This window comes from Mirounga leonina, unplaced genomic scaffold (genome assembly GCF_011800145.1).
Source record: "Mirounga leonina isolate KUSES-001 unplaced genomic scaffold, KU_Mleo_1.0 Mir_93, whole genome shotgun sequence".
Lineage (NCBI taxonomy): Eukaryota > Metazoa > Chordata > Mammalia > Carnivora > Phocidae > Mirounga > Mirounga leonina.
In genome coordinates this window covers 49,385,810-49,410,996 of record NW_023270854.1, presented here as the reverse complement: position 1 = coordinate 49,410,996, position 25,187 = coordinate 49,385,810, and the positions used below count along the sequence as shown (strand labels likewise).

General features: G+C 44.2%; 1 protein-coding gene across 1 annotated transcript in view; it reads left to right on the top strand.

Annotated features, from left to right (window-relative positions):
• Positions 1–25,187, top strand: part of COLEC12 (collectin subfamily member 12) — a 189,377-nt gene that overhangs the window by 145,203 nt on the left and 18,987 nt on the right. The window contains exons 3-6 of the mRNA XM_034996065.1: positions 2,055–2,177; positions 10,450–10,548; positions 11,491–12,537; positions 24,437–24,925. Coding sequence (XP_034851956.1) covers positions 2,055–2,177; positions 10,450–10,548; positions 11,491–12,537; positions 24,437–24,925 — 1,758 coding nt within the window. The remainder of the gene's footprint in view (positions 1–2,054; positions 2,178–10,449; positions 10,549–11,490; positions 12,538–24,436; positions 24,926–25,187) is intronic.

The following is a 25,187-nucleotide window of genomic DNA, read 5'->3' as shown; positions in this document are numbered from 1 at the left end:
TTTGGTTTGGCAGGGGTGGTACCGAGGTCAGTATTGGATAGGAGGGGTGGTGCTGAGACATCCAGGGGTCAATTAAAGGAGGATAGAAAGGAAACATGGTAAAAGAAATGGGAAAACTGATACTGAGAAGTTGATTTACTCTTCGTCTGTTTGAGTTGGATTTTATAGCTTCACCTTCAGAGGGTTGGCTAACCAAAGGTTGATCCAGCATGATCCTTAGGTCCTCAAAATGTATTTCTCCAATTAAGCATCTTCTGGACCTTGTGAGAAATGCAGAATCTTAGCTCCTACCTCACACTACTAAATCAGAAATCTGCATTTGACAGCGTGTTTTGTAAGCACTTTACAGTTTGAGAAGAACTGTTCTAAAGCATGGCGGCCAAACTAGCAGTGTCTGCATCCCCTGGGAACTTGTTAGAAATTCACATTCTCAGGCACCTTCCCAGACCTCCTGAATTAGAAAGGCTTTGTTCTGACAAGTCCGACGCACCCCAGAGTTTGAGAATCCCTGCTTAAGTCATGGAACAGATGGATCGAACCCCCTCCCCTTGAGTCTGTAGCACAGAACACCAGAGGGATTGGTTAAACCCTGAAAGTTAAATTGGAGTCATTGTTCTATGCTGTTTCTCTCATCATTTTGCATTAAACACAGATGAAGAACTCTTTTCACTAAAGAAGGGCACCATGCGTAAAATTACAGACCAAAAGGGGGGAACTTTGGCTGTAGCTTAATCCTCACGACTTACCCATCAAAAGTTATTGAGCACAATTATAGGAGATCAGTCCTTTATGTACTGTTGCTCCTGTGAGATGCTATTAGAAAGATGCAGATAGGAAAACAAGGGATCTCCCGATATTCCTTACAATGTGATTTTCACATTAAAATGCCCGCAGTCTTGGTCTCCTGTGTTTCTAATCAATCCGATGGAAAGTTCCCTTTTTATAGGTTAGTTTTTGGAGTCACTTGCAGAAGTGATGGTGGTTTACCGCTCAGACTAGAATGTTTTTCAAAAAGTTGAACAGTGAGTGGTCAAAATTTACCTCCTCTCAACAAAAATGTCTGTTTTTTTGTTTTTTTTTTTAGTTTCCTCGTTGTTATTCAAATCACTGTGATAACTTAAGGGTCAGCGTCTGTTTTCTATATACATATAATGTACAAAAATGGTTATATATTGAACATTTTAATCATAAAATTACCTATATTTTCTGCTATAGGTTAGTGCGTTACAGCCAGTGACATGGTAAAACAGTGGGGGGGGGGGGCGGGGGGCTGTCAGAGTCTGTGGTGGTCACCAGTTTCCATGGTGCAAATACTCCCTCCGGGGCTGATTTCAGGCTTCCAACAGCTTAACAACCAGCTCCCCAAATTCCTACAAATTTGACAGTTGACTCTTGTAAGCCAGTGAGAACTAGCTCAAGCACACTGCTGAAACAAACATCAAGGGACCGTTCGCAGTTTTTCTGGTTGGCTGTGTTTGAATTGCCATAGGTCCAATAAGAGCTGAAACAAGTACATTTGGGTGTTTAAAATCTTTTTTTTTTTTTTTTTTTTAAGATTTTATTTATTTATTTGAGAGAGAGAGAATGAGAGAGAGAGAGAACACATGAGAGGGGATAGGGTCAGAGGACGAAGCAGACTCCCTGTTGAGCAGGGAGCCCGATGCGGGACTCAATCCCGGGACTCCAGGATCATGACCTGAGCCGAAGGCAGTCGCTTAACCAACTGAGCCACCCAGGCGCCTCGGGTGTTTAAAATCTTTTGCCATGTAGAGATTTTTAGTGAAATGCTAATTATAATGGATTTTAAATTATTCTGAGACAAAGTTATGTGCTTTTTCCAAGTCATTATTAAATACAACGTTAAATTACAACATAATGGCAATATTTAAAGTGCTTATGTTGCTAAAGTGGTATGTTTATAAAATACTACTCATCCTATAGGAAGGCATATGTAAAAATTACTCTTCATCATAGTATTTGAAGCAACATGCAGAAAGATACTTTTCAAAATGATATCTCTGGTTACTATTATTAAAATTTGACTTCTCTTACAGGTATTCAGGAAGGAACACAATGTACCAAATGTAAAAATAACTGGGCACTGAAGTTTTCTATCATATTATTATACATTTTGTGTGCCTTGCTAACAATCACAGTAGCCATTTTGGGATACAAAGGTAAGTACTCTTTCCTTTTTCTTTCCAAATGGCAGGTTTCCCTTTATTAATTTAAACATAAAAAAAAAAAAAACATGTTTTCAAGTATGAAGTGTCTCATTAATACAACTCAAATGCACAAGTAAGCAACATCATAAACTTTGTTGTCTTGAGCTTCTTGTAGCTGTGGGATCTGAGTCCTTTTGATGCATTTCAACAACCATAAAGGTCCTCTATGAGTTATAAAGATTTTTCCTCACTGTTGTGTTTTCCTACCTGTTTCTAGCTCCACCCTCTTCCTCAATCTTTTTTCATCTTATCTCTAAGAGGTCCTGTGGAAACCCTGGAGTCAGTACACAGGAAAATTATACTGACCGAGGGTAAGCCAAACACAAGATCTCCAGAGATACGACTTACTTCACCCCAGGGACTGGGCAGCTAGTTCCCTTTTTTCCTCTTCAGCACATTTACTGTGACCACTGTTGTTTATATAACGCCATAAAAATATTGTCCTATAGAAGTTAAACATAGAGGGAGTGCTGCCACCCCAACAATACTTTATGGGATGTTAGTTATCCCTCCAGTTTGTCTGGTTTAAGGTCAGTGGAAGATTTTGGCCTAAATCCTTCAGACTTGCAGACAAAGTGGGTTTGCCCTTCCCCTCCCCACCACCACACCCATTCCAGACACCACAGGTAGAAGGTGTCATGACTCAGAATCACAAGCTGCATAAACCTTTTTATAGAAAACAGCCATGGAAGCCTTCCCATCAAAGATACATGGGGGGCACCTGGGTGGCTCAGATGGTTAAGCATCTGCCTTCGGCTCAGGTCATGATCCCGGGGTCCTGGGATCGAGCCCCACATCGGGCTCCCTGCTCCTCGGGAGCCTGCTTCTCCCTCTGCCTCTCTCTCTCTCTGTCTCTCATGAATAAGTAAATAAAATCTTAAAAAAAAAAAAAAAAAGATACATGACACAGACATGTCGTCTGGTTTCAGCAAGAGGCAGACGTGGGGGCTGCTGATCTTCAAAACCTTCACTCAGCAACCATCCCGGCTGCCTTCCCTCAGAACTGACAGATTAACAGTGGAGAATTCCCACGTGTTCCCTTCTCTGTTTCTTGGCTCATAGACTTTCTCCCCTTAGGGCGAGAAAGATTCAAAGTGAATTCCCTCCAACCTGTAACTCCTCTCTCCCAGCATCTAGAGGTTTCCTGAGGAAACCCGATGTCTTGAAATGAGAATGGGCTTTGGAGCCAGATGATCCAAGCTCACTCTTGATTCTGCCATTTGTAATACAATTGTGAATGTTTATTAAGTGTTTGCTGACATGCTAGGCATCATGCTAAGTCCTCCACGTGGCTGTGTAACCTGGGTATGAATCATACCCTCTTTGAGTTTCCTGTTTCTTAAAGTGGCAATTAGTAATGCCACTTTTCAAGGTGATTGGGATGAGCAAAGATGATGTCACTGAACCGCTTGTCCAGTAGTTGGTCCTAGTAGATAGCAGCTATATTTCTGTGTTTCTTGCTTCTTCATAACTGCATTTATACAGCTGTAGCCAGTAGAATGGCAAAATGTTAAAAATACTCAGTATAGTTGAGACTTGAAAGTCCCATCTCTGAGGCCACACACATGTAAAATTGTGTGCATCCTGTAGGGTGTTGACTGATGAATTTGAGCAATGGAAATCTGGAAAGTTACCAGGTCGTTCTATACATTTGTGATTAGTTAATCCAAACTAGGATTAACAAAGTAAGCGTCAAGAAAGATTATTAAATTGTGGCAAGGCAGGACAAGGGGTGCAGGAGTGAGCCTAGTGGGGAAAAGGAGGGTCTTTTATGTCCTGGGTAATTCAGACTGACTCTCCTCCTTTACCAGGTTATTTAGGTCACTACTCTCTTCTCCTTGACTTTTCTCAGGAAACCCAGATAAAGGAGAAGGTTGGAATCAAACAGCTGTTTAATAAGTACCTTTAGGGCTCAGTACTGTGTGATATCATGAAAGCAAACACTTAACTACTGAAAGAGTTGACAGAGGTTTGAAGAGCATACCACCATATGGTATTTTGTAATTTTTACCTCTGCAAAGAAATAAGATCTAGGATCTTTGTGTCTTTAGAATTACACAGAAAGTTCCAAAGGAGAGGGGGTTTTTTGTTTGTTTGTTTTTCAAGTATAGATATTTCCTTCCTTTTTAATGACACTAGAAAACCCTTCTCAGCTCTGGCATGTTGTGCACAGGCTGGTCCATTTACTGGGAACACCTTTTCTCTGCTCTCCACCTAAAAGGCTCCTTTCCCTTCATGTCTCACTTAGACCCACAACCTGCAAGAAGCCCGTGAAGGCTGAGTTGGCCTTCCTGTTTGTTCCCATAGCACTCCCCTATTTACTCTTAGCCCCTGTCATACTCTATCATTATGGCCAGTGGGCTTGTCTGTCTCACCACCCAAACTCTAAGTTCCGTGAAGACAAGAGACTCCTATCTTTAGTTTGTTGTATCTCCCACTAGCATTTAGCCTCATGGTACTTATTAACTCCAAGTAAAGTTACTGGATAAATTAATGAGAGGGAGGATGGATGGATGGATGGATGGATGGATGGATGGATGGATGGATGGATTGTAGATGAAGGCCAACGTCTGTAAAGATGATAAATCAATGTCCAGGGACCTCCAAGCCATTCTGCACTTAAGGCATTGTTACCACTCAGAGCCCTACCTAGAAGTCTAAGATCCTGAAGGTCAGCATGTCCTGCTCTGTGGGTGTAATCTGTCCAGGATGAAGCAGGGAGACACTGAGGGAGCAAGTACAAGTGGATGCGAGATGATGGTCTTGCCCCCTTTTCCCTCCTCAGGGGCCCCCATCCCTCAGGCGTCTACTGACAAATATAAGATAATACAACATGCAGTTTTGGTTTCCAAACATAGTCTTAATGAACTAAAATGTGGATATTTTCCAGATGTGTTTTCTTTTTACTTGTACAGCAATTCTTCTCTCTTGCTGATAAGATTCTAGTGACCCCACACTGGAAGAGGGAGAAAGATAAGACCTAGTTCTCCTTTCCCACATCTCCCTTTGAAGTCTAGAGAAACTATCTCCATTTCAAAAAAGAAAGGAAGAAAAAGAATATTCTGTGAAAGGAGATACTTCTCTGAAGGAGAAGTTAGGAAATAAAATAGAAACTGCTTTATGTATCGGAGTTGGCAAAGGCAACTCCATACTGTTCTTCTCAGAACAGTTTTTTACTTCTCCTTTCATGTCACTTACACAACCATGAGTTAGGATATAACCGAAGTTCCTTCTAGAGAATTTGCTGCACAAGGCAGGGAACGACTGAGTCACCCGCACAGGGCTATACAGTGGCTGCGACCCTGAGGCTCATCAGCAGCTTTACAGAAACCATGTTCTTGGACTGTTCCGGCTTGGGGCATTCTCTGCCTTGGGCTCTTTATTCTCCATCATGGAGCTTCCATGGCAGAAGCCATGTCTTAAGTTCAGTGGATCATGTTTCTTCCAGAACATTCCCTGAACAGGAAAATCGTACTCCGCTGTCCTGCCCAGCAGGCATCCGTCCTAGGGGAATTAGGATAAAGAAGAAAGACAGAAATCTGACTCTTTCTCAAGACGAATCTCCTTTAACTCAATATTCCTAGTCATAGAATGTCTACCTTGCTGCTAAGCTCTGCTAAAGTAGCAGTGACATCTGGATCTGTAGGCTTTCCTGGTGGGCATCAAATCACACTGGTGGCTACTGTTAGAAGCCAGGGTAACACCCAACAACCAGATCTTCGATATTTTTGTAATGAAACCTGAAATGGTGTTCAAGGTAGGAATGTCTCTATTGCATTCCAGGGGAGTGCAGCTGGTATTCCCAGAAGTCCCAGGTACCCATGCAGGGGCGCGTTTCCCCCTCAGGACCAGGACAGACACCCGTGAGCACCAGGCAGGAGCTCTTGGCCCTGCTCTCGTTCCTTATCCTCAGGGCCTGGACCATGAGCTATGTCTCTTGTGGGAGGTAACTATATTGAGGAAAAAGAAGTACTAAGTAAGAGGCAATGTGGAATTCTAGAGAAAGCATTTGTTTTGGAATTAGCTCTCCTGGCCTGCCATCTCACTTAGTCGTTTACAAGCTGTGTAACTCTGGGCAAGTTACTGAACATCTCTGAGCCTCAATTTCTTCATCTGTAAAATAGCAGTTTTAAGGATTAACTGTGGTGATGGTGCAGTGCACCTCTTAAAGAGTAGGCACTGGGTAAATAGAGGCTGTTATTATAGGTGTGGTATGAAATCCAATCGTCAGGGAAGGCTTAGCACGTTGGGGTGGTAAGATTGGAGTGGACCCTGAAGGATGGGTGGAATTATGACAAGGGAGAAGGAGGTTAATGGCCCAGGCCAAGGGATGGTACCAAAAGGCTTTTATAGGAAAGGTATTATTGTCAGATTATTTTAGAGGATTAGGCTTTAGGTACTCGAAGAGGGCCAACTCTCTGGGCATGATATCCGAAGCAGTGATATTCTGAAGAAAAATTCTCTGTCAAGAAACAGTTTCTAATAAAGGGAAGCCCATGAAAAAACAGACTGCTAGGAACTCTTCTGTTTCATGTTCGTCTTCCTCACATCAGAGGGATCTACAAACTGAGGTCTGCATCAATAGACTGGGAGTTTCTAGGGTAAGGGAGGATGGCTCTGCCACTGTTTTCCTGATTGACAACTTGAGCTGATAAGGTAAGAGTAAGAACCAACGAAAATGCTGTGTGCTCTTTCAGCAAGTGTTGGTTCTGGATGCCCCTCAGCCTAGTATTTGTAGGCAATAGCAAGCTGCCAGCTTTGCAGCCCTGAAGTTTGCAGCTTTAGACCCAGATCCTATTTTTAAACGCAGAGGCACAAGCCCCAGTGCATGTAACCAGTTCATTAGCACTTGTGGCTGGGGCCTCGCTGCACCAAAGAGAAACCTGACAGATGTTTGTTTGTCTTTAACAAATGTATTTATTCCCTTTACACAAACCTGAATTCTCAGTCCATGACAGTTCTGTGTTTTTTAAAACTAAAATGGAAGGAAAATTAGAGAGGGTAGAAAATGACTGCCTGTCAGCATATTTAGAAGTTTCTTCAGCTTCCGGGAAAAAAAAGGCAGGACTGAAGATCCTGTGTGTGGTTTGAGGACAGACTAAGGCATGTGTTTTGATTTGAGGATCAAAACTGAATCTTAACTCATCAACATTTTATACTTTTTTTTTTTTTTTTAAGTTTAACTTTGCTAAAATGCAGATGAAACATTGTGTTCTTCAAAAGTTCTGGGGAGGGGCGCCTGGGTGGCTCAGTTGGTTAAGCGACTGCCTTCGGCTCAGGTCATGATCCTGGAGTCCCGGGATCGAGTCCCGCATCAGGCTCTCTGCTCGGCAGGGAGTCTGCTTCTCCCTCTGATGCTCCTCCCTCTCATGCTCTCTGTCTCTCATTCTCTCTCAAATAAATAAATAAAATCTTTAAAAAAAAAAGTTCTGGGGATTTACAAATGTGCATGCCGATCTAACAGTCTTAAGGTATAGATTATTATAATCGTACCTCTCTTGTCTATATAGTCACTTAAAAAAAAAAAAAAGCAGTGGTAATTCAGCTGGATGTTGTACTCCTTGACAGTGCTGAGGCTTCCCAGGGGGTGGTTTGTATGTCTTTGTATGTATGTTTGCATCTATGTATGTTTGCATGATCTCTAGCTCAGCCAGTTTTTCACAGGCCTCAGGAGCCAGCAGGCAGACTCTCACTGATGTAGGTAAATAGCATAATAAACAAATATGTGTTGAATAACTACTAAGTGCCACACACTAAGAGCTACAGATAAAACTGAATGCAAATTTTCCTGCCTTAAAGGATCTAATAGTAAACAAGCCAGGACCACACAGTGAAGTAAGTCCTATAGCAGAGAAAGGACTGCTTGCCAAGAGAATTCTGCAAGATGCACCGCAGCAAAAATTACCCACAGAAAGTGATGAGCCGAGTCTTGAGGAGCAAGTAGGGCTTAACTTGGTGAAGAGTCCAGGGAAGAACATTCTAGGTAGAAAGAAGAGCACATGGAAGGGCTTGGGTGAGAAAGAGCATCTGGTGCAATGCACACATTTCATTATAGCCACACTCTAGAAGCTTGAGGGGGAGAGCATGACAGACTTCTCTAGGGAAGGTGCTAGGAGCCACAGGGCTGGTTCACTTTGGGTCATATGTCTGTATGAGAACATGGGAGCATACTTCTGCTTCCTCATAGGAGCCAGGAGAATCTTCTCGTATAGTCATGCATGGGTGGGACACTTGATGAATAAAAATAAACTGGCCCCATTACCTCACAATTAATATACAAAATCTATTCATGCTTAAAAAAAATAATAAAGTCATTCTTTTCAGAAAGCCATTGGTGGTACCCAGACAGACTTGATCTCAAGCTGCTAGAAGTTGGATCTCACAGGAGTCACTTCCAGAGAAACACACTCTTCTTTTTTTTTTATTAATTAATTTATTTATTTTATTGTTATGTCAATCACCATACATTACATCATCAGTTTTTGATGTAGTGTTCCATGATTCATTGTTTGCGTATAACACCCAGTGCTCCATTCAATACGTGCCCTCTTTAATACCTATCACCAGGCTAACCCATCCCCCCACCCTCCTCCCCTCTAGAACCCTCAGTTTGTTTCTCAGAGTCCATAGTCTCTCATGGTTCGTCTCCCCCTCTGATTTCCCCCCCTTCGTTTTTCCCTTCCTACTATCTTCTTTTTTTTTTTTTTTTTTTTACATATAATGTATTATTTGTTTCAGAGGTACAGGTCTGTGATTCAACAGTCTTATACATTTCACAGCGCTCACCATAGCACGTACCGTTGCCAATGTCTATCACCCAGCCACCCCATGCCTCCCACTCCCCACAACTCCAGCAACCCTCAGTTTGTTTCCTGAGATTAAGAATTCCTCATATCAGTGAGATCATATGATACATGTCTTTCTCTTGATTGACTTATTTCGCTCAGCATAATACCCTCCAGTTCTATCCACGTTGTTGCAAATGGCAAGATTTCATTCCTTTTGATGGCTGCATAATATTCCATTATATATATATACACCACATGTTCTTTATCCATTCGTCTGCTGATGGACATCTTAGCTCTTTCCATAGTTTGGCTATTGTGACATTGCAGCTATAAACATCGGGGTGCACATCCAAATGGCCAACAGATACATGAAAAAGTACTCAACATCGCTTGGCATCAGGGAAATCCAAATCAAAACCCCAATGAGGTTTTGACACTAGTCAAACACTAGTCAGAATGGCTAAAATTAACAAGTCAGGAAATGACAGATGTTGGCGGGGATGCGGAGAAAGGGGAGCCCTCCTACACTGTTGGTGGGAATGCAAGCTGGGGCAGCCACTCTGGAAAACAGTATGGAGGTTCCTCAAAAAGTTGAAAATAGAGCTACCCTATGACCCAGCAAATTGCACTACTGGGTATTTACCCCAAAGATACAAATGTAGAGAAACACACTCTTACACAGTATTTTAGAAAGAAACTTGTATTCACAACCATAAAGAATTACTGCCTTCCAAGAACAAATAAGAACAGGAGCTTTTATTTAACACTGTATCACTAACTCTTTCCCTTTCAGGTACAATCAAAAAAATGCTGCTAAAAAAAAAATTCTTCTTCATGAATAATTGTCTGGAAACCCATGTAGGCATCTTCTTGGGAAATGATAAAGTGCAGATTCGCTTGTCACTAAGGAGAAGCAGACTTTTCAGGCTTCATGAAAGAGTGACAAACACTCTTGACTTTCTTTCCCTTCCTTCTACAAAGACTGTTTATAGAAGTAAGCTAGGTGTTCTTTACTATGGACTTTCCTTCCAGATAAGTGCATACCACCTTCTAGGAATGGCAGGGAGCCTGATAAGTGATAAAATTTTGTAAATGATCACAGTGTTATACCTCCATCTATGAAAATTACTTTAGAAAATAATACAGATTGAGGGCTTATATAATAAAACTGAGCTCCCAACAACATCTAACACATCCAAGGCAATACAGAATCCTAAGAACAGTTAAGAACATACAATTCTCAACCAAGTAAACTACCACTGGGTTTTGTGACAAGTTATTTTTCTAAAAGAATGGCTTTTTCCCCATATTTGATTTCATTTATACTTTTTGTTTCAATCTGTTTCCTTTATTCTCTAATGAAATGTTTTTTTGTTGAAACTGAAAAATAAAATGTGAGCAGGTGTGTGTACTAATCCTTAATTCCCAAATCTTAGTTGTAGAAAAAATGGACAATGTTACGGGTGGCATGGAGACATCTCGCCAAACCTATGATGACAAGCTGACAGCAGTGGAAAGCGACCTGAAAAAATTAGGTAATCTGCAACAAGAATGAACAGTGCATTAAACTAAATCCTCTAATTCTATGTTAAATGACCTCAGCTATTTAGAGTGATACTACTATAAATTCACATTCACCCAGGAGGTTGTTAAATTTTTGTGTTGTGTGTTGAGTCTTTCCTCATGATTTAATTTAAAGACTTCTAGGGCGCCTGGGTGGCTCAGTCGTTAAGCGTCTGCCTTCGGCTCAGGTCATGATCCCAGGGTCCTGGGATCGAGTCCCACATCGGGCTCCCTGCTCTGCGGGAAGCCTGCTTCTCCCTCTCCCACTCCCCCTGCTTGTGTTCCCACTCTCGCTGTGTCTCTCCCTGTCAAATAAATAAATAAAATCTTTAAAAAAAAAAAAAAAAGACTTCTACATTTTAATGTTAAGGAGCAATTTTGGAGCTGAATTCTTCCCCAAAAAACCACTCTGTGCCAACTAAAATCTGAAGACGAATCCTGATTAGAAAGGACCACAAATACACTTTAATAAAAGCTCTTTTATAAAATGTTCAGTAAATTCCTATTTGAAATATTCTAGACTGCATAGAAGAGTTATAGAAATCAATTTTAAAAAATTAAAAAATTATTTCTATCCTTTGATTTTTGTTTTTGTTTTTTTGGGGAAGAATTAATGGTGAATTTAATAAACAGTAGGTTATTTCCTTCTTGACACCCTGCCCAGTGCTCTAGAATCTGGCAAAATCCCCCTCCTTCTTTGAGAAAAGTGCTTACAAAGTTAGCACCCCTCCCAATTTCCCAGGACCCAGTTTTAATAGGTATGTGGGTTTTACTAATGCGGAGCACTCTGCATATACCACAAATTTTATCTCTGAAATAACAGTGCATACCAGTTAACTCTCTTCGGGATCTTTGACCTCACCTGATCATTGCTCCATACCACCAACCCAAGTAATAAATATGTCTTATTCCAGGGGACCAAACTGGGAAGAAAGCCATGAGCACCAACTCAGAACTCTCTACCTTCAGATCAGACATACTGGATCTTCGTCAGCAGCTTCGTGAGATTACAGAGAAAACCAGCAAGAACAAAGATACTCTGGAGAAGTTACAGGCAAGTGGGGATGCACTGGTGGACAGGCAAAGTCAACTGAAAGAAACTTTGGAGAATAACTCTTTCCTCATCACCACCGTAAACAAGACCCTCCAGGCGTATAATGGCTATGTCACCAATCTGCAACAAGACACCAGCGTGCTGCAGGGCAACCTGCAGAGCCAAATGTACTCTCATAACGTGGTCATTATGAACCTCAACAACCTGAACCTGACCCAGGTGCAGCAGAGGAACCTCATCACTAATCTGCAGCGGTCTGTGGATGACACGAGCCAGGCTATCCAGCGAATCAAGAATGACTTCCAAAATCTGCAGCAGGTTTTCCTTCAAGCCAAGAAGGACACTGATTGGCTGAAGGAGAAAGTACAGAGCTTACAGACGCTGGCTGCCAATAACTCTGCCTTGGCCAAAGCTAACAATGACACCCTGGAGGATATGAACAGCCAGCTCAATTCATTCACAGGTCAGATGGACAACATCACCACAGCCTCACAAGCCAATGAGCAGAACCTGAAAGACCTGCAGGATGTACACAAGGATGCGGAGAATAGAACGGCCATCAAGTTCAGCCAGTTGGAGGAACGCTTCCAGCTCTTTGAGACGGATATTGTGAACATCATTAGCAACATCAGTTACACTGCCCACTACCTGCGGATGCTGACCAGCAATCTGAATGAAGTCAGGACCACGTGCACAGATACACTGGCCAAACACACAGATGATCTGACCTCCTTGAATAACACACTGGCCAACATCCGTTTGGATTCTGTTTCTCTTAGGATGCAACAAGATATGATGAGGTCAAGGTTAGACACTGAAGTAGCCAACTTATCAGTGATTATGGAAGAAATGAAGCTGGTAGACTCCAAGCATGGTCAGCTTATCAAGAACTTTACAATACTGCAAGGTAAGTGAAAATTCTGAATTTATTCATATTAGTTATTGACTACTCTATAACAAATTACCCTAAAAGTTGGCAACTTAAAACAGTAAACATTTGCTATCTCACAGTTTCTGTGGATTGGGAATTCAGGAGTGGCTTAGCTGGGTGATTCTGGCTCAGTATCTCTTGTAAGGTTGCATCAAGATATTGGCCAGGGCTGCAGTCATCTTGAAACCTTAACTGGGGCTGAGGATCTGCTTCCAAGATGACTCATTCACATGGCTCTTGGCAGGAGGCCGCAGTTGGCAAGAGACCTTGGTTCCTCACAATGTGAAATTGCTTGAGTGTTCTCACAGTATGGCAGCTGGCTGACTTCAGAGCCGGTGATCCAAGAGAAAGCACAAGAAAAAGCCACATGCCTTTTATGACCTAGCCTCAGAAGTCACACACCATCACTTCCACCATATTCTGCTCTTTAAAAATAAGTCATTAAGTCCAACCCACACTCAAGGGGAAGGTAGATTAAGCTCCATATCTTGAAAAGCATTTTAACTATGAATTTGTAGACAGCACTCAAAGGCAGTCCATTAAATATTTGCTGAATTTGGACGTTCTCAGTGCCTAGCTCTTTCAACGTCATTATAAATTGGGCTCCTTTGAAAGCAAGATTAATTTGCTTAGGTCACAGGGATTCCTATTTCTAAGTGTCATGAGCAGATGGATGGTTGGCCATCACAATATCCGTAAGGCCACAGGGGACAGAAAGAATGTGACTTGCATATAAAATCTGAGTTTTACTCTCATCCAGGGCATCCATGTAAATTGAAAATCCTTGGCTCAAATTAAGTCTCCTTCTGAAGATTTGTGGCAACCATATATTAATAGTATTTTTCAGTCATAAACTATTTTTACACTTTTAAGTTGAAAGTACTATGTGAAAGATGCTGTGCTAAGCACTCTGGGGTATGCAAAGAAGCCCAGATGGTCTTTGCCCTCAGGTAACTTAAAATCAAGAGAATTTTATCCATTCATCTGTCGATGGACAGATGAATGGATAAAGAAGATGTGGTCTATATATACAATGGAATATTATGCAGCCATCAAAAGGAATGAGATCTTGCCATTTGCAATGACGTGGATGGAACTGGAGGGTGTTATGCTGAGCGAAATAAGTCAATCAGAGAAAGACATGTATCATATGACCTCACTGATATGAGGAATTCTTAAGCTCAGGAAACAAACTGAGGGTTGCTGGAGTGGGAGGTGGGGTGGGAGAGAGGGGGTGACTGGGTGATAGACACTGGGGAGGGTATGTGCTCTGGTAAGCGCTGTGAATTGTGCAAGACTGTTGAATCTCAGATCTGTACCTCTGAAACAAATAATGCAATATATGTTAAGAAAAAGAAGAAGAAGAAGAAGGTAGCGGGAGGGGAAGAATGAAGCGGGGGAAATCGGAGGGGTAGACGAACCATGAGAGACGATGGACTCTGAAAAACAAACTGAGGGTTCTAGAGGGGAGGGGGGTGGGAGGATGGGTTAGCCTGGTGGTGGGTATTGAGGAGGGCACATTCTGCATGGAGCACTGGGTGTTATGCACAAACAATGAATCATGGAACACTTCATCTAAAACTAATGATGTAATGTATGGGGATTAACATAAGAATAAAAAAAAATTTAAATGTGAACTAAGCTGAAAAAAAAAAAATCAAGAGAATTTTAGAGTATCAGGAGACTGCCTGTAAGCAAAATAATCCTGATTTTCAAAAAGAGGAAATAGATGTGTAGACACACTGTGTAGAATAGGGAATTTGTCTTCAAGCCTGAAACGAGATTGTTTTTAACAATATTTTGTGATATATTTGGATAATTTGTGAGCTTTCAGGAAAGCAGCAATTATCAGAATGAGTTCCCTAAGAAGGCAGGTGAACCTAATCTTATTTCTGCACATTAACAGAGTTATTAGATTATTAAACTAAGTGAATGGAAAATAGAGTATCTGGGTTTTACCAAGGCATTTGTTACTGATGCTGTTAAGAACAAGACAGAGAAAATAGGTGCTGGATTACAGCACAGTTAGGTGGATTTATTGGTGATACTGGTTTTCTATGCTATGTAACAAATTACAAACTCAGCAGCTTAGAACAACACCCATTTCTTATCTCAGAGTATCTGTGGATCAGGTGTCTTGGCAAGGCTTGCGGCCTCTGCTCAGGGCCTAACCAGGGTACCATGCCAGTGAGGGGCTGAGGTTTCATCAGAGGCTTGACTGGGGAAATTCCATTTCTATGCTCCCTCAGGTGCTTGACAGAATTCATGTCCTTGCAAATGTGAGATTGAGCTTGCTGGGGTCTTTTGGGGGGAAGGAGCGGTACTGACCTAGAGGCCCCCTGTAGACCCTTGCCATGTGACCATCTGACAACACTGCAGCTTCTTCAAAGCCGTCAAGGGAGTCTCTCGTTCCAGTATGCTGAGACAGTATTAAGTAATGTAATCTCATCTAATGTAAGTCAAGGGGAATGACATGCCATCACCTCTGCCATGTTCTGTTGGCTAGAAGCAAGTCACAGGTTGCACGCTCACAGGGAAGAGATGACACAAGGGCATGAGTCATTGGGGGTGACCCGAGGGTGTGTCTTCCACAGAATGTGTATAAAGAATGATAGTTCAGTGAGCCCCTGTGGGGCCGGCAGCAGGTCTGGATGGCAGATGGCAGAGCCCCATTCAACAGCTTTGTCAGTGACTAGCATGAGGATATGGATGACCTGATAATCCAGTACTTGTGTGACATGAAACTATATATACTAGACCATGGATGCTAGAACCATAATCCAAAATGACCTGGAGAGGCTAGAAGAGTAAAGAGATGCCAACAAAATGAAGGAGATAGGGAATACATGTAAAATCCTGGTTGTGGTTGGAAAAGACCAAACAGACAGAGGTTGATGCGAGAACATGTGTATGAGAAGCATGGTGGTTTTAGTTGACTGTAAGCAAGTCACTGTGTCTGCCAGTGAATCTAATGTGATCTTTGATTATATCAATGAAAATGTCCAAAATGAAGGAGGTGATATCTTACTCTGTTCGTTATGGCAAGACTACTTCTGGAGGATAGTGTGTACTTTGAGGGGCCCCTTTCAAGAGGGACATTCACAGACCAGCATGCTCAGAAAAATATGCCCAGGATTATGGAGTCCAGACGTGCTTGAGGAAGGATTGAAGGACCTGGGAACTTTAACCTGTAGGAGAGATTGCTTAGTGGAGAACAAGGCAGTTGTCTACAGCTATTTAAAGACTATCATGTGGAAAAAATTTTACATGACATCTGAGGGTGAAACACGGGCTAGTGGGTATTCATGAATAGAAAACGAATTTTGGTTTTATGTGATGTTCCTTTTAAAAATTGGCATTGCCTGTAAATATAATGGCTTTCCTGAGCAGTATGGGTGTCCCAACTCCAGAGGAGATGGACAATTGCAAGTCAGGGACATTGTGGGTATGAGTCATACTCTGAATAAGGAGCAGGCTTTCAGATGATCAGAAAGTTCTTCAGTGATTGCTTTAGTTTTTTCCTATTCTTTCTCAACTTAAATTCAAAATGAGAGCAGATCTCAGTAGTTGTGCAACAACATAAATAAGAGCTTTCTAAATTTCTCTTGCCACTGTAAAACCTTAGAGAATCATGTTGTGGTACTCTGGATATTTTCTAGCTATAAGTTTTATAGTTTTATTATTCTGTTCAATTGCTAGCTTGCCTTCTACAAGTAAACTTCTAACATATTTAGTGTGTAGACAGTGTAGCTTGGCAGCTAAGGAAGTGTATGAAAAGCTTATAGCTAAAGATTCAGACCCTGGCTTTAAATTAGTTAATGTTTCCATTATTGTGATTATTTTTATCCACTAATATTGAGTGTGAATGCAGAGTGCTTGATACAAACTCTGTAAGACAGGTACTTATTTATTTTCTTTCTTTATTTTTTAGAGAGTGTGTGTGAGTCAGGGGTGGGGAGGGGGTTGGAGAGAGGCAGAGGGAGAGAGAGAATCTCAAGCAGGCTCCATGCCCAGCATGGAGCCCACCACGGGCGTCAGTCTCACAACACTAAGATCATGACCTGAGCCCAAATCAAGAGTCGGACACTTAACCAACTGAGCCACCCGGACACCCAGGTAAGATGGTACTTATAAGATCATCACCAGTTTATAGATGAGGAAACTAGGGTTTGGAGAAGTGTTTAAGGAACTTGCTCAAATTCACAGAGATAGGGGCGCCTGGGTGGCTCAGTCGTTAAGCGTCTGCCTTCGGCTCAGGTCATGGTCCCAGGGTCCTGGGATCGAGCCCCGCATCGGGCTCCCTGGTCAGCGGGAAGCCTGCTTCTCCCTCTCCCACTCCCCTGCTTGTGTTCCCACTCTTGCTATCTCTCTCTCTGCCAAATAAATAAAAATAAAGTCTTTAAATAAAAGAAAAAAAAAATTCACAGAGATAGTAAGTAGCTAAACAGGATCTGAGCCCAGGCTGTCTGATGCCAGAGCCCATGCTGCTAATCCCATCTATATTCGCTGAAAGTACATGGCCCTCTTCCCGGTCCTCAGGTGCCCCTGAAGTAGTCTGTGAGGGCAGGGAGCTGGGATTTCATTCTAAGTGCGACAGGGAGGTTTTAGGCATGGTGGTGGCATGATCTGATTTATATTTTTAAAAGGTCATTCTGGGTGCAGGGAGGGGAGTGGGGTGGGAAAAGGATAGATTATGGGGGAGCAAGCAGGGTGACAGGGGTCCACTGCAGGGTTATGGGCCAGTTATGGGTGACTTGGAGGTGAGAGAAATGGGTCTCCTCAGTCAGGAGGGGTGTTGTAGGCAGACCCAAGGGCAGCCTTGTCCTTCCCTGGCCATCAGGGCCCTAACTGGCTTCGTCTGGCCATGCTCCACTGAGGGAAGGAATCTACGGATACAAGGGGCTGTGAGTATTCAGAGCTCACATCAACCTGTTCTTGACCCCATTTGGTGCGCAGGACCCTGGGGTTTCCTACCCAACATGCTCTTAGCCCAGAGGAGCTGCCAAGGCACTGCATGTTGTAGGGGTGCTGGTGGAGATGTGTGGACAGAAATAGAGCATACGGTCAGGGGCCAGTGTACGTGGCTGGACAAGGCTGATGGGTGGATCAGTAGTGGAGGGTGAGGGAAAGAGAGGAACAGGATGTCTCCTCGATTTTTAGCTTGAGCAAGTAGGTGGATGGACAGACAGGGGAGGTGCAGGAAGAGAGGCCCGTTTAGACATATTAAGTGAAACATGTCTATTAGGAGGAGGTTTCTGACTCAGTGTTTCTAAAACACCGGAGATCCTGGCTTCTGAATGATATTTTCCTTTTCTCATTTGCCTTCCCGTAATACTTTTATCCTTGGTCTTTTCATTACCTGCGCTTCTTGTGAGTTGACCTCGGAAGTGTCTCAAGCCAACCAAGCTGCCCCCTTTCTGTTCCATCTCTTCAACTTCCTCCAGAGCAGGAATGCCCAGAGGTGTTCCCAGGGAACAAGAGACTGGGGGCAGAGCTCCGTTTCCCAGTGCACTTCTCTGCTCTCTTTCCTTGATCCCTCCAGGCAGATCTCTTCCCTGACGATGAGGGAGAGATGGGATAAAGCAGGATGGAGCAGGATTGGATTCACTTTGAATTATGTTGGCCTTGTCCCTGCAAGGTTCAGAGTGCTCTGATGCTTCCTGGGAAATCCTTTTGACTCACACTTTGTGAGCCCTCATGCCTACGGGACGGCTCAGTCACAGGAGACACTGGCCTCTTGCGAAGTAGAAGCTGAGGTTGACTGCTTGCACTAAGCTAAGGTGATAACGTGGAAATAGACGTTAAACCCATGTTGAATCCCAGCAACAGTTATCTCTGTATCCGTAAACCAAAAAAACCCAAAAAACAACCTTATTAAGAAAGCCCTTTTTTGTTACATATAATGTACATATTTGTAACAAAACGTATGACATATGACTTCATACGTCCTAATGCACTCTTGGGTAGGAAGTTCACATCACACCCTGAGCTTTTCTCTGCAAGCTGCAGAGAATGTTAAGTTGCCCCCTCCTAGCCCAGGTGGGGGTTTCTCTTCCTATGCTCTCTGAGAGAGGCATCAAATTGAGGGGGTGAGAACAAGAGCTCGGGAATGGGACAGACCCAGACACAGACACCAAGTTCCTCATCCTCATCTGCGTCTACCTTTTAGAGTGATGAGAACTTAATGGGCTAATGTAAATAAAGCCCTTGGTGCAGTGCCTAGCGGGTGGTTGGCTAATATGCCCACGCACGTGTAAGTTCAGCGCCTCCTCAAGATGTCCCCCCTGCTGCAGCCTCAGCCACTACATCGAGTGGAAAACAACAGCTGCGTGTGCCCAAGGAATGAAATCGTAGGGAGGGGGTCAACATCAATTTGGGTCTCAAAGTCCTTACTGCCGGTGGCCTGGGGCCCAGCCCTGGAGAGGAATGAGACTCGGGGGCTGCCGACAGCTAGCTTCAACTCCCTTTTCAGTCCGGTGTCTGCAGAGTGCCAGGCTGCTGCTGAGCACTCGGTTCACTTGTCTGCTTTCGTTACAGCTCTCTAGGGCGGGAATTACCAGCAGTCCCCATCTGCAGGGCTGGGAACCGTGGCACAGAGAGCCTAAGGAACTTATCCCAGGTCAAGGAGCTAGTAAATGTCAGTGCTAACCTTGGATCTTTCTAGTTCCCAAACCCACGCTTCCACATGACACCCTGCTGCCGTGTGACATGATGACATAGAACAGATGGCATGTTTGGGAGGTTGAAATGTGGGAGAGTTTATTTTCAGGAGAGCAATCGGTAGAGGTTTCAGTAAGAGATTGACATTTGAGCTGGATCTTGACAGACACATAGGAAGGTGGAAAGCGTCAGGCAGGAGGCCTCAGTTTCTCTCAATGCCCACCCCACCCACTCTTGCCACGCTTCCTCAAACAAGACCGCCTGTTGAGGACCCATCAGAGCGGCCACTGGAAGGCACAGAAGCAGACTGTGGCCAGTTGGTGAGAAATGGTGGTTTAAATATACCCTGTGGACAAGGGTATATTTGTAGAGAAGGAGCCTCCGTGGCATTCCAGAAGGCTGTCTTAAACATGAGGTTAAGAATTAAATTATTTCTCAGAATGATTGCCAAATAATATCTTTTAAATTTCCTCAGTGAAACAAGTGCTTTGAAAGTACCTCAGTGAAACAGAATGGACTCTTTCATAACGTAGGTATTTTGGCAAATGTTTGATTAATTTAGTAGATTTTTAAATGAGAAGCAAAAAGGTCTCTGATTATATTACTAGTTTTCTCTGTCTTCCATCCTTACCACTAGAGATTCTAAAAGCAAGCCTCCAAAATTTTGGATGGCAGTAAGAATTCAGGTGGTTTCTCTACTTTCCATCTTGTTGGCAAACAAATTGGAAACTTTATCTCAGGGGTAGGACACAGGGCTGGGCCCTCCCCAAGGCCCGCAGTCTGGTGTCCAAAGCAGAAATAGCACAGTGATGTAAAATCATCTGTCCTCTTTAAACTGCTTATTTGGAGGATTCAGGTGTTTAAGTTTCCCCATTCTGGAGGGTGGGGAACACGGGGAGGAGGCTTTGCTGGCAGTGAAACCCGGGCTGCTCCCAGGCCTGGTCTACGTCACAGTCAGATGTTTCGGGAGCTTGTGATGGCTTTACCAGTGCCGTGGTGGGTATCCTGGCGTTTCAGAATCTGGAGCGAGGGGGCCACTCGCTTGGCCTTGAAAGCAACTCTCAAATTTGCTTCTGAGCGGGCGTCCCACGTGCCTCCACCTGGTAGCATCAGCATATTCTCAGCTCGGAGGACAAGTTGTTACTACACACGCTTATAAATACTCTCGTGTTATTTATCTCAGTCTTTTGGTTTTAAGGCACTAGGGGTGGCGACCCACAGAGTATATTTTTATTTAGCCCAGCATCGGAAGGCCAGCTTCCTGGTCTAGTACCGTGACGGTTTTCCCAAGGCTGGGACAGCTGTGGATGAAGAAATCAGTAACACTGTGCTTGCTGGGAGTTTATCCACAGTCATGAGTATTCAAACTTATTAAGAGTCAGATAACTTATTTGTGGTCAATGTAATGCTTTGTGTAAAAAAAATCAGTTTTTATGCTCATCCAGCTGGGAAATGCATCACAAGTAAGATTTTCAACCTTTATCAAAGGCAAAAAGTCTATCTTCTTTTGACGTCTTTTCCTTTCCTCCCCAAGATCTGGAAGTTAGCATCTGCTGATATTTGGCACTTACTGTGGAATCCATGTTTGGTGCCATTCTTAAAATAAGCCACAACTTTTGTGTGGAGTGAGTGGGGACATTTGAGAAGCAGTTCAGAGGGAAATAGCTGAACACCATCAACTACCCAGCCCCAGAAAGAAATAAGATTAATGAAAAGCTGTCATCCTAGGTAAGGGAGGTCGTGGATTCATATCAGGAGAGGAAGAGAGTGTGTCTTTGGAGTTCTGTCAGAAACCAGAGGAAGGTGTTCTGGGAGAAACAGAACTCCCTATCACATCGGTCTGTCACATCAGGAAGACAAACCCCTGAACAGTCTCTATTCCATGGGTGCAGGTAAACTCCTTTCCCATCACCTGCAAGTATAGTACCAAACCCAGTTGTGAGCAAATGAGAAACACTGATTGTTGGCAAAACCCATAAAGAGAATAAGGACAAAGAATCTCTAAAGCACTTGAATTTCCCAACAGACCTTCTTAATTTTGTGGATTTCATAAGGCTAAACGTAGAACATAAAACAGAAATAGGTGAGAAAAAAAGCTACTTTTATTTTTGCTATTATTGTATTTGTTGTGGTTGTTTTGGCCTGTTGTCAGTATTGTTCCACTAGAACCTTCCATAATGATACCTCCATTATGGAGGAATGCATATGCTACCTTCCCACCGTTAATCTCCAGGACACTGTTTCTCAACTACACAAATGAACTAAGATACTTCTTTACAGAAGATAGATTTGGCAGTGAAAATCTACCTTCCCTATCTTTACTAATACACTTAATGAGCCTCCTTGGTTTAAAAAAAAAAAAACCAATCCTCAGATTGCAGATGCAGAGACCACTGGGTCAATTCTTAAATGGGAGTAGAGTTGAGAAAGACCAGTCTCCCCAGAATCATATTCCATAGCCAGGGTCATCCTGATAACGTAGATTGAGTGGAGCTGTACTTCTTAGAATGAGGTGAGGGATAAGAATCAGGCCACTGTTCCCCAGAAATCTCTCCCTTCTGGTCTCTCCTGGGGCCTAAAATGTTGGCATCAGTGCTCTAGGTCTTTGGATCTGCAACACACATTGATTTGATAAACACTGTCTGAATAATGACTATGTAACCAGACACTGCTAGCTGCGAGTTGGGAAAGTGCCCTCAAAGAACAAACAAGTACTAAAAGATGAGAGAAAGAGGAAAAACTTCCACCTGGGAGAATTACATGGTAGGTGGACCGGAATTTTCCAGATGGATATGGGCAGAGGAAAGTCTAAGAGAAGAGATGCACAAGTGCAGAGGATGGAATAAACACATGTTAGGCCAGGTCATGAGAGTCTTGATTTAATACCAGATGACCAAGTAGTGGGGGCTGAATATTCTAGAGCAGGTAGAGATCAGAGTTATGGGTAAGGAAGACAAATGTAGGAAAGATGCAGAGGGGGTGAATGGAGAGGAATCAAAGGTAGGAAGAGCAGTTAAGAAGTTAACCCCTACACTGGGTCATGAGTGACGGAAGGAAGAGATGGTTGTGATGATGTGGTGAAGGGCATATCAATAAAGCGAGGATAAGGTCAGTTTGAGACATGCCAGGTTGCAGATGCTGGCAGGACAACCCAGAAAAAGTGGACTATCGGACTATAAGATGGACATAGGGACCAGGAGAGCTGATGATAGAGAAGAGCCAACAGGAGCTGGGGGGCAGAAGTCAGTGAGTTGGGTTCAGAGAGAAAATTCTTCATTGCAAAGTCTTCTCAAGTCTCTCACTTATGGAGCAGATAACCCTAGAAAGGGACATGTTGAAACTAGTCCTAACCATTAGCATAAACTCTCTTATAGCTCAGTAGAAGGTCTGCCTTAGATAAATCCAAGGGCGATATCATGGGTAGCCTTACATAAGGAAAGCTGAGTCCAGAGCTGAGGTTCTCGCTAAGAGAGAACAGAGATGGGTGGGCTCACTGGGGCCATGGATAGTGTGAATGTACAGAGGACATCCATCAAGGCCTAGAAAGGACAGTGGGGCAGAGAGATCCCCCTACTGAGGCAGGAAGACCTACTTCACTGTTCTGTCCTGACCAGCTGGTGCGGGAGGAGTGGGGCAAGGGGATCAAAAAAAACACAGGGTGGGAGGCCCACCTACCCTTCATCTCCCTAGCACTTCTGCCCACCCAGCCTGAAAGGCTTTCCACTTCTATGGAAAGAATGAGTATGGATCTCTTACACTTACTCCTGTAGAAGAGTGAGATTTCAGAAACTCAGAAATTCTGGAGAGTAGAGTATTTGAGAACAGTGTCCTCCTAGGTACAGTCATTTCAACGTAAGAAGACCAGAATTCCTGTCCGAGCTCCACCACTACTAGACTGTGACTGTCCACATTTCATCCTCCTGGGTGTATCTGTCTTGAGGAGCTAGTGTTGAGTAAGAAGCTTGGCCTCTCTGGCTCTACATGCCCTCAAATGTGCTCTGGGAATAAAATGTCATAGATGAAGGTCAGGTGACATAACGTATGTGAAAGTACCTCGAAAACTCATTCACTCTGCAAATCCTGGTTGTGGTATGTTTGCGTGCAGTTCCCTTTTGCCCCTGAGAACTTACAGAAAAAAACAACCCCAGGTTATGTGAGCTTCTCTAGGATGATAAGGGATGAAGAGATATTTGCCTTCTTCCTTTGGCAATAAAATGGTGTCCTTTTTTTCTCGCCTGCCCAGTTCGATGGTCACCTGTTCTTTTTCTCTAGCCCACCTCCCCTGTTTGCATTATTAGACTAACAAACTGGGGAAGAGGACACTCTTCTCAGCCCAGCCCGTCGAGCCCTTTCCCACCAAGACCCTCTGAGCTGGTCCACAGGTGAGGGAGGCCCAGCCCCAAGGACAGCTGCATCCCCACAGCACGGTCGGTGGAGGAGACAGGAGGGCCGGGGGTGATGTGACAGAGAAGAGACTGGCCTTGGTGTGGTGAGGGAATGAGCAGGAAGGTGCCTCTCAACATTTGATGGCCTTTTTCATTCAACTTTTTATCCCCCAGCACCTTGCACAGTGCTCGGCATATAACAGGTTGTTAATAAATATTTGTTAAACTAATGAAAAGAAAAGGAAACCAGTAGGAGGGAATTCGCCATCCCAGCCTGCACGGCTTTTCTGCTGGGGACAGAACAGTCCCAGACGACTAAGGGAGCCCAAGTTAATGGTGTGAGTCACTGTGTGAAGATGTCCCTCCCCTGAAAACATCCGTCGAGATACCAGAGGGCTGCGTGCCATTAAGATATATTCTAAATGCTTGGAGTGGAAAGGGTGAGCTTGGTAAAGAAACCTTTTGTTTTAAAAAAAAATACCCTCGGGCGCCTGGGTGGCTCAGTTGGTTGGTTAAGCGACTGCCTTCGGCTCGGGTCATGATCCTGGAGTCCCGGGATCGAGTCCCGCATCGGGCTCCCTGCTCGGCGGGGAGCCTGCTTCTCCCTCTGACCCTCCTCCCTCTCATGCTCTCTGTCTCTCATTAAAAAAGAAAAAAAAAAAAAAAAAAAAAACCCTCAACAATAGTATGGTGAAACAGGCAGCACTCCTTAATGTATATATTTTGGACGTCTAGATTTTGTAGTTGGAGAGTTTATAAGAAGATAAATTCTTCACTACCACTCACTATGGATTTCATGTTCATGCCATTTATATTTTTTTATATTTTAGGTCCTCCTGGCCCCAGGGGTCCAAAAGGTGACAGAGGACAACAGGGACCCCCTGGTCCCACTGGCAACAAAGGACAGAAAGGAGAGAAGGGGGAGCCTGGTCCACCTGGCCCCGCCGGTGAGAGGGGCCCAATTGGGCCCATTGGCCCCCCTGGAGAGCGTGGCGGCAAAGGCTCCAAAGGCTTGCAGGGCCCCAAGGGCTCCCGTGGATCCCCCGGGAAGCCTGGCCCTCAGGGCCCCAGTGGGGACCCAGGGCCCCCCGGCCCACCAGGCAAGGACGGACTCCCTGGCCCTCAGGGCCCTCCTGGCTTCCAGGGACTGCAGGGCACCGTGGGAGAGCCGGGGGTGCCTGGACCACGGGGGCTGCCAGGCTTGCCTGGGGTGCCAGGCATGCCAGGCCCAAAGGGCCCCCCCGGCCCCCCAGGCCCATCAGGGGCAGCGATGCCCCTAGCCCTGCAGAACGAGCCAACCTCCGCACCCGAGGCCAATGGTAAGTCTGAGCCTTCCCTCACACCCGGGGTCAGGGGCGCCATGTGCACTTGTGGCCGGCCTGCAGCATGCAGCCCCATGTGCCCCCACAGCCCGCTTTACTTGGCTTTGAAGGCACCGTGTGGGCAGGCACATGGCCCCTGATGCTCTCACAGGCCTCTGAGCCAGGCGGCATCCCTCAGGCACATGTGTTTCTCTCTCAGCACCATCCCTCACACGCATTTATGTAGCAGAGTCAGGCTCTCAGGGACAAATGCATCCCC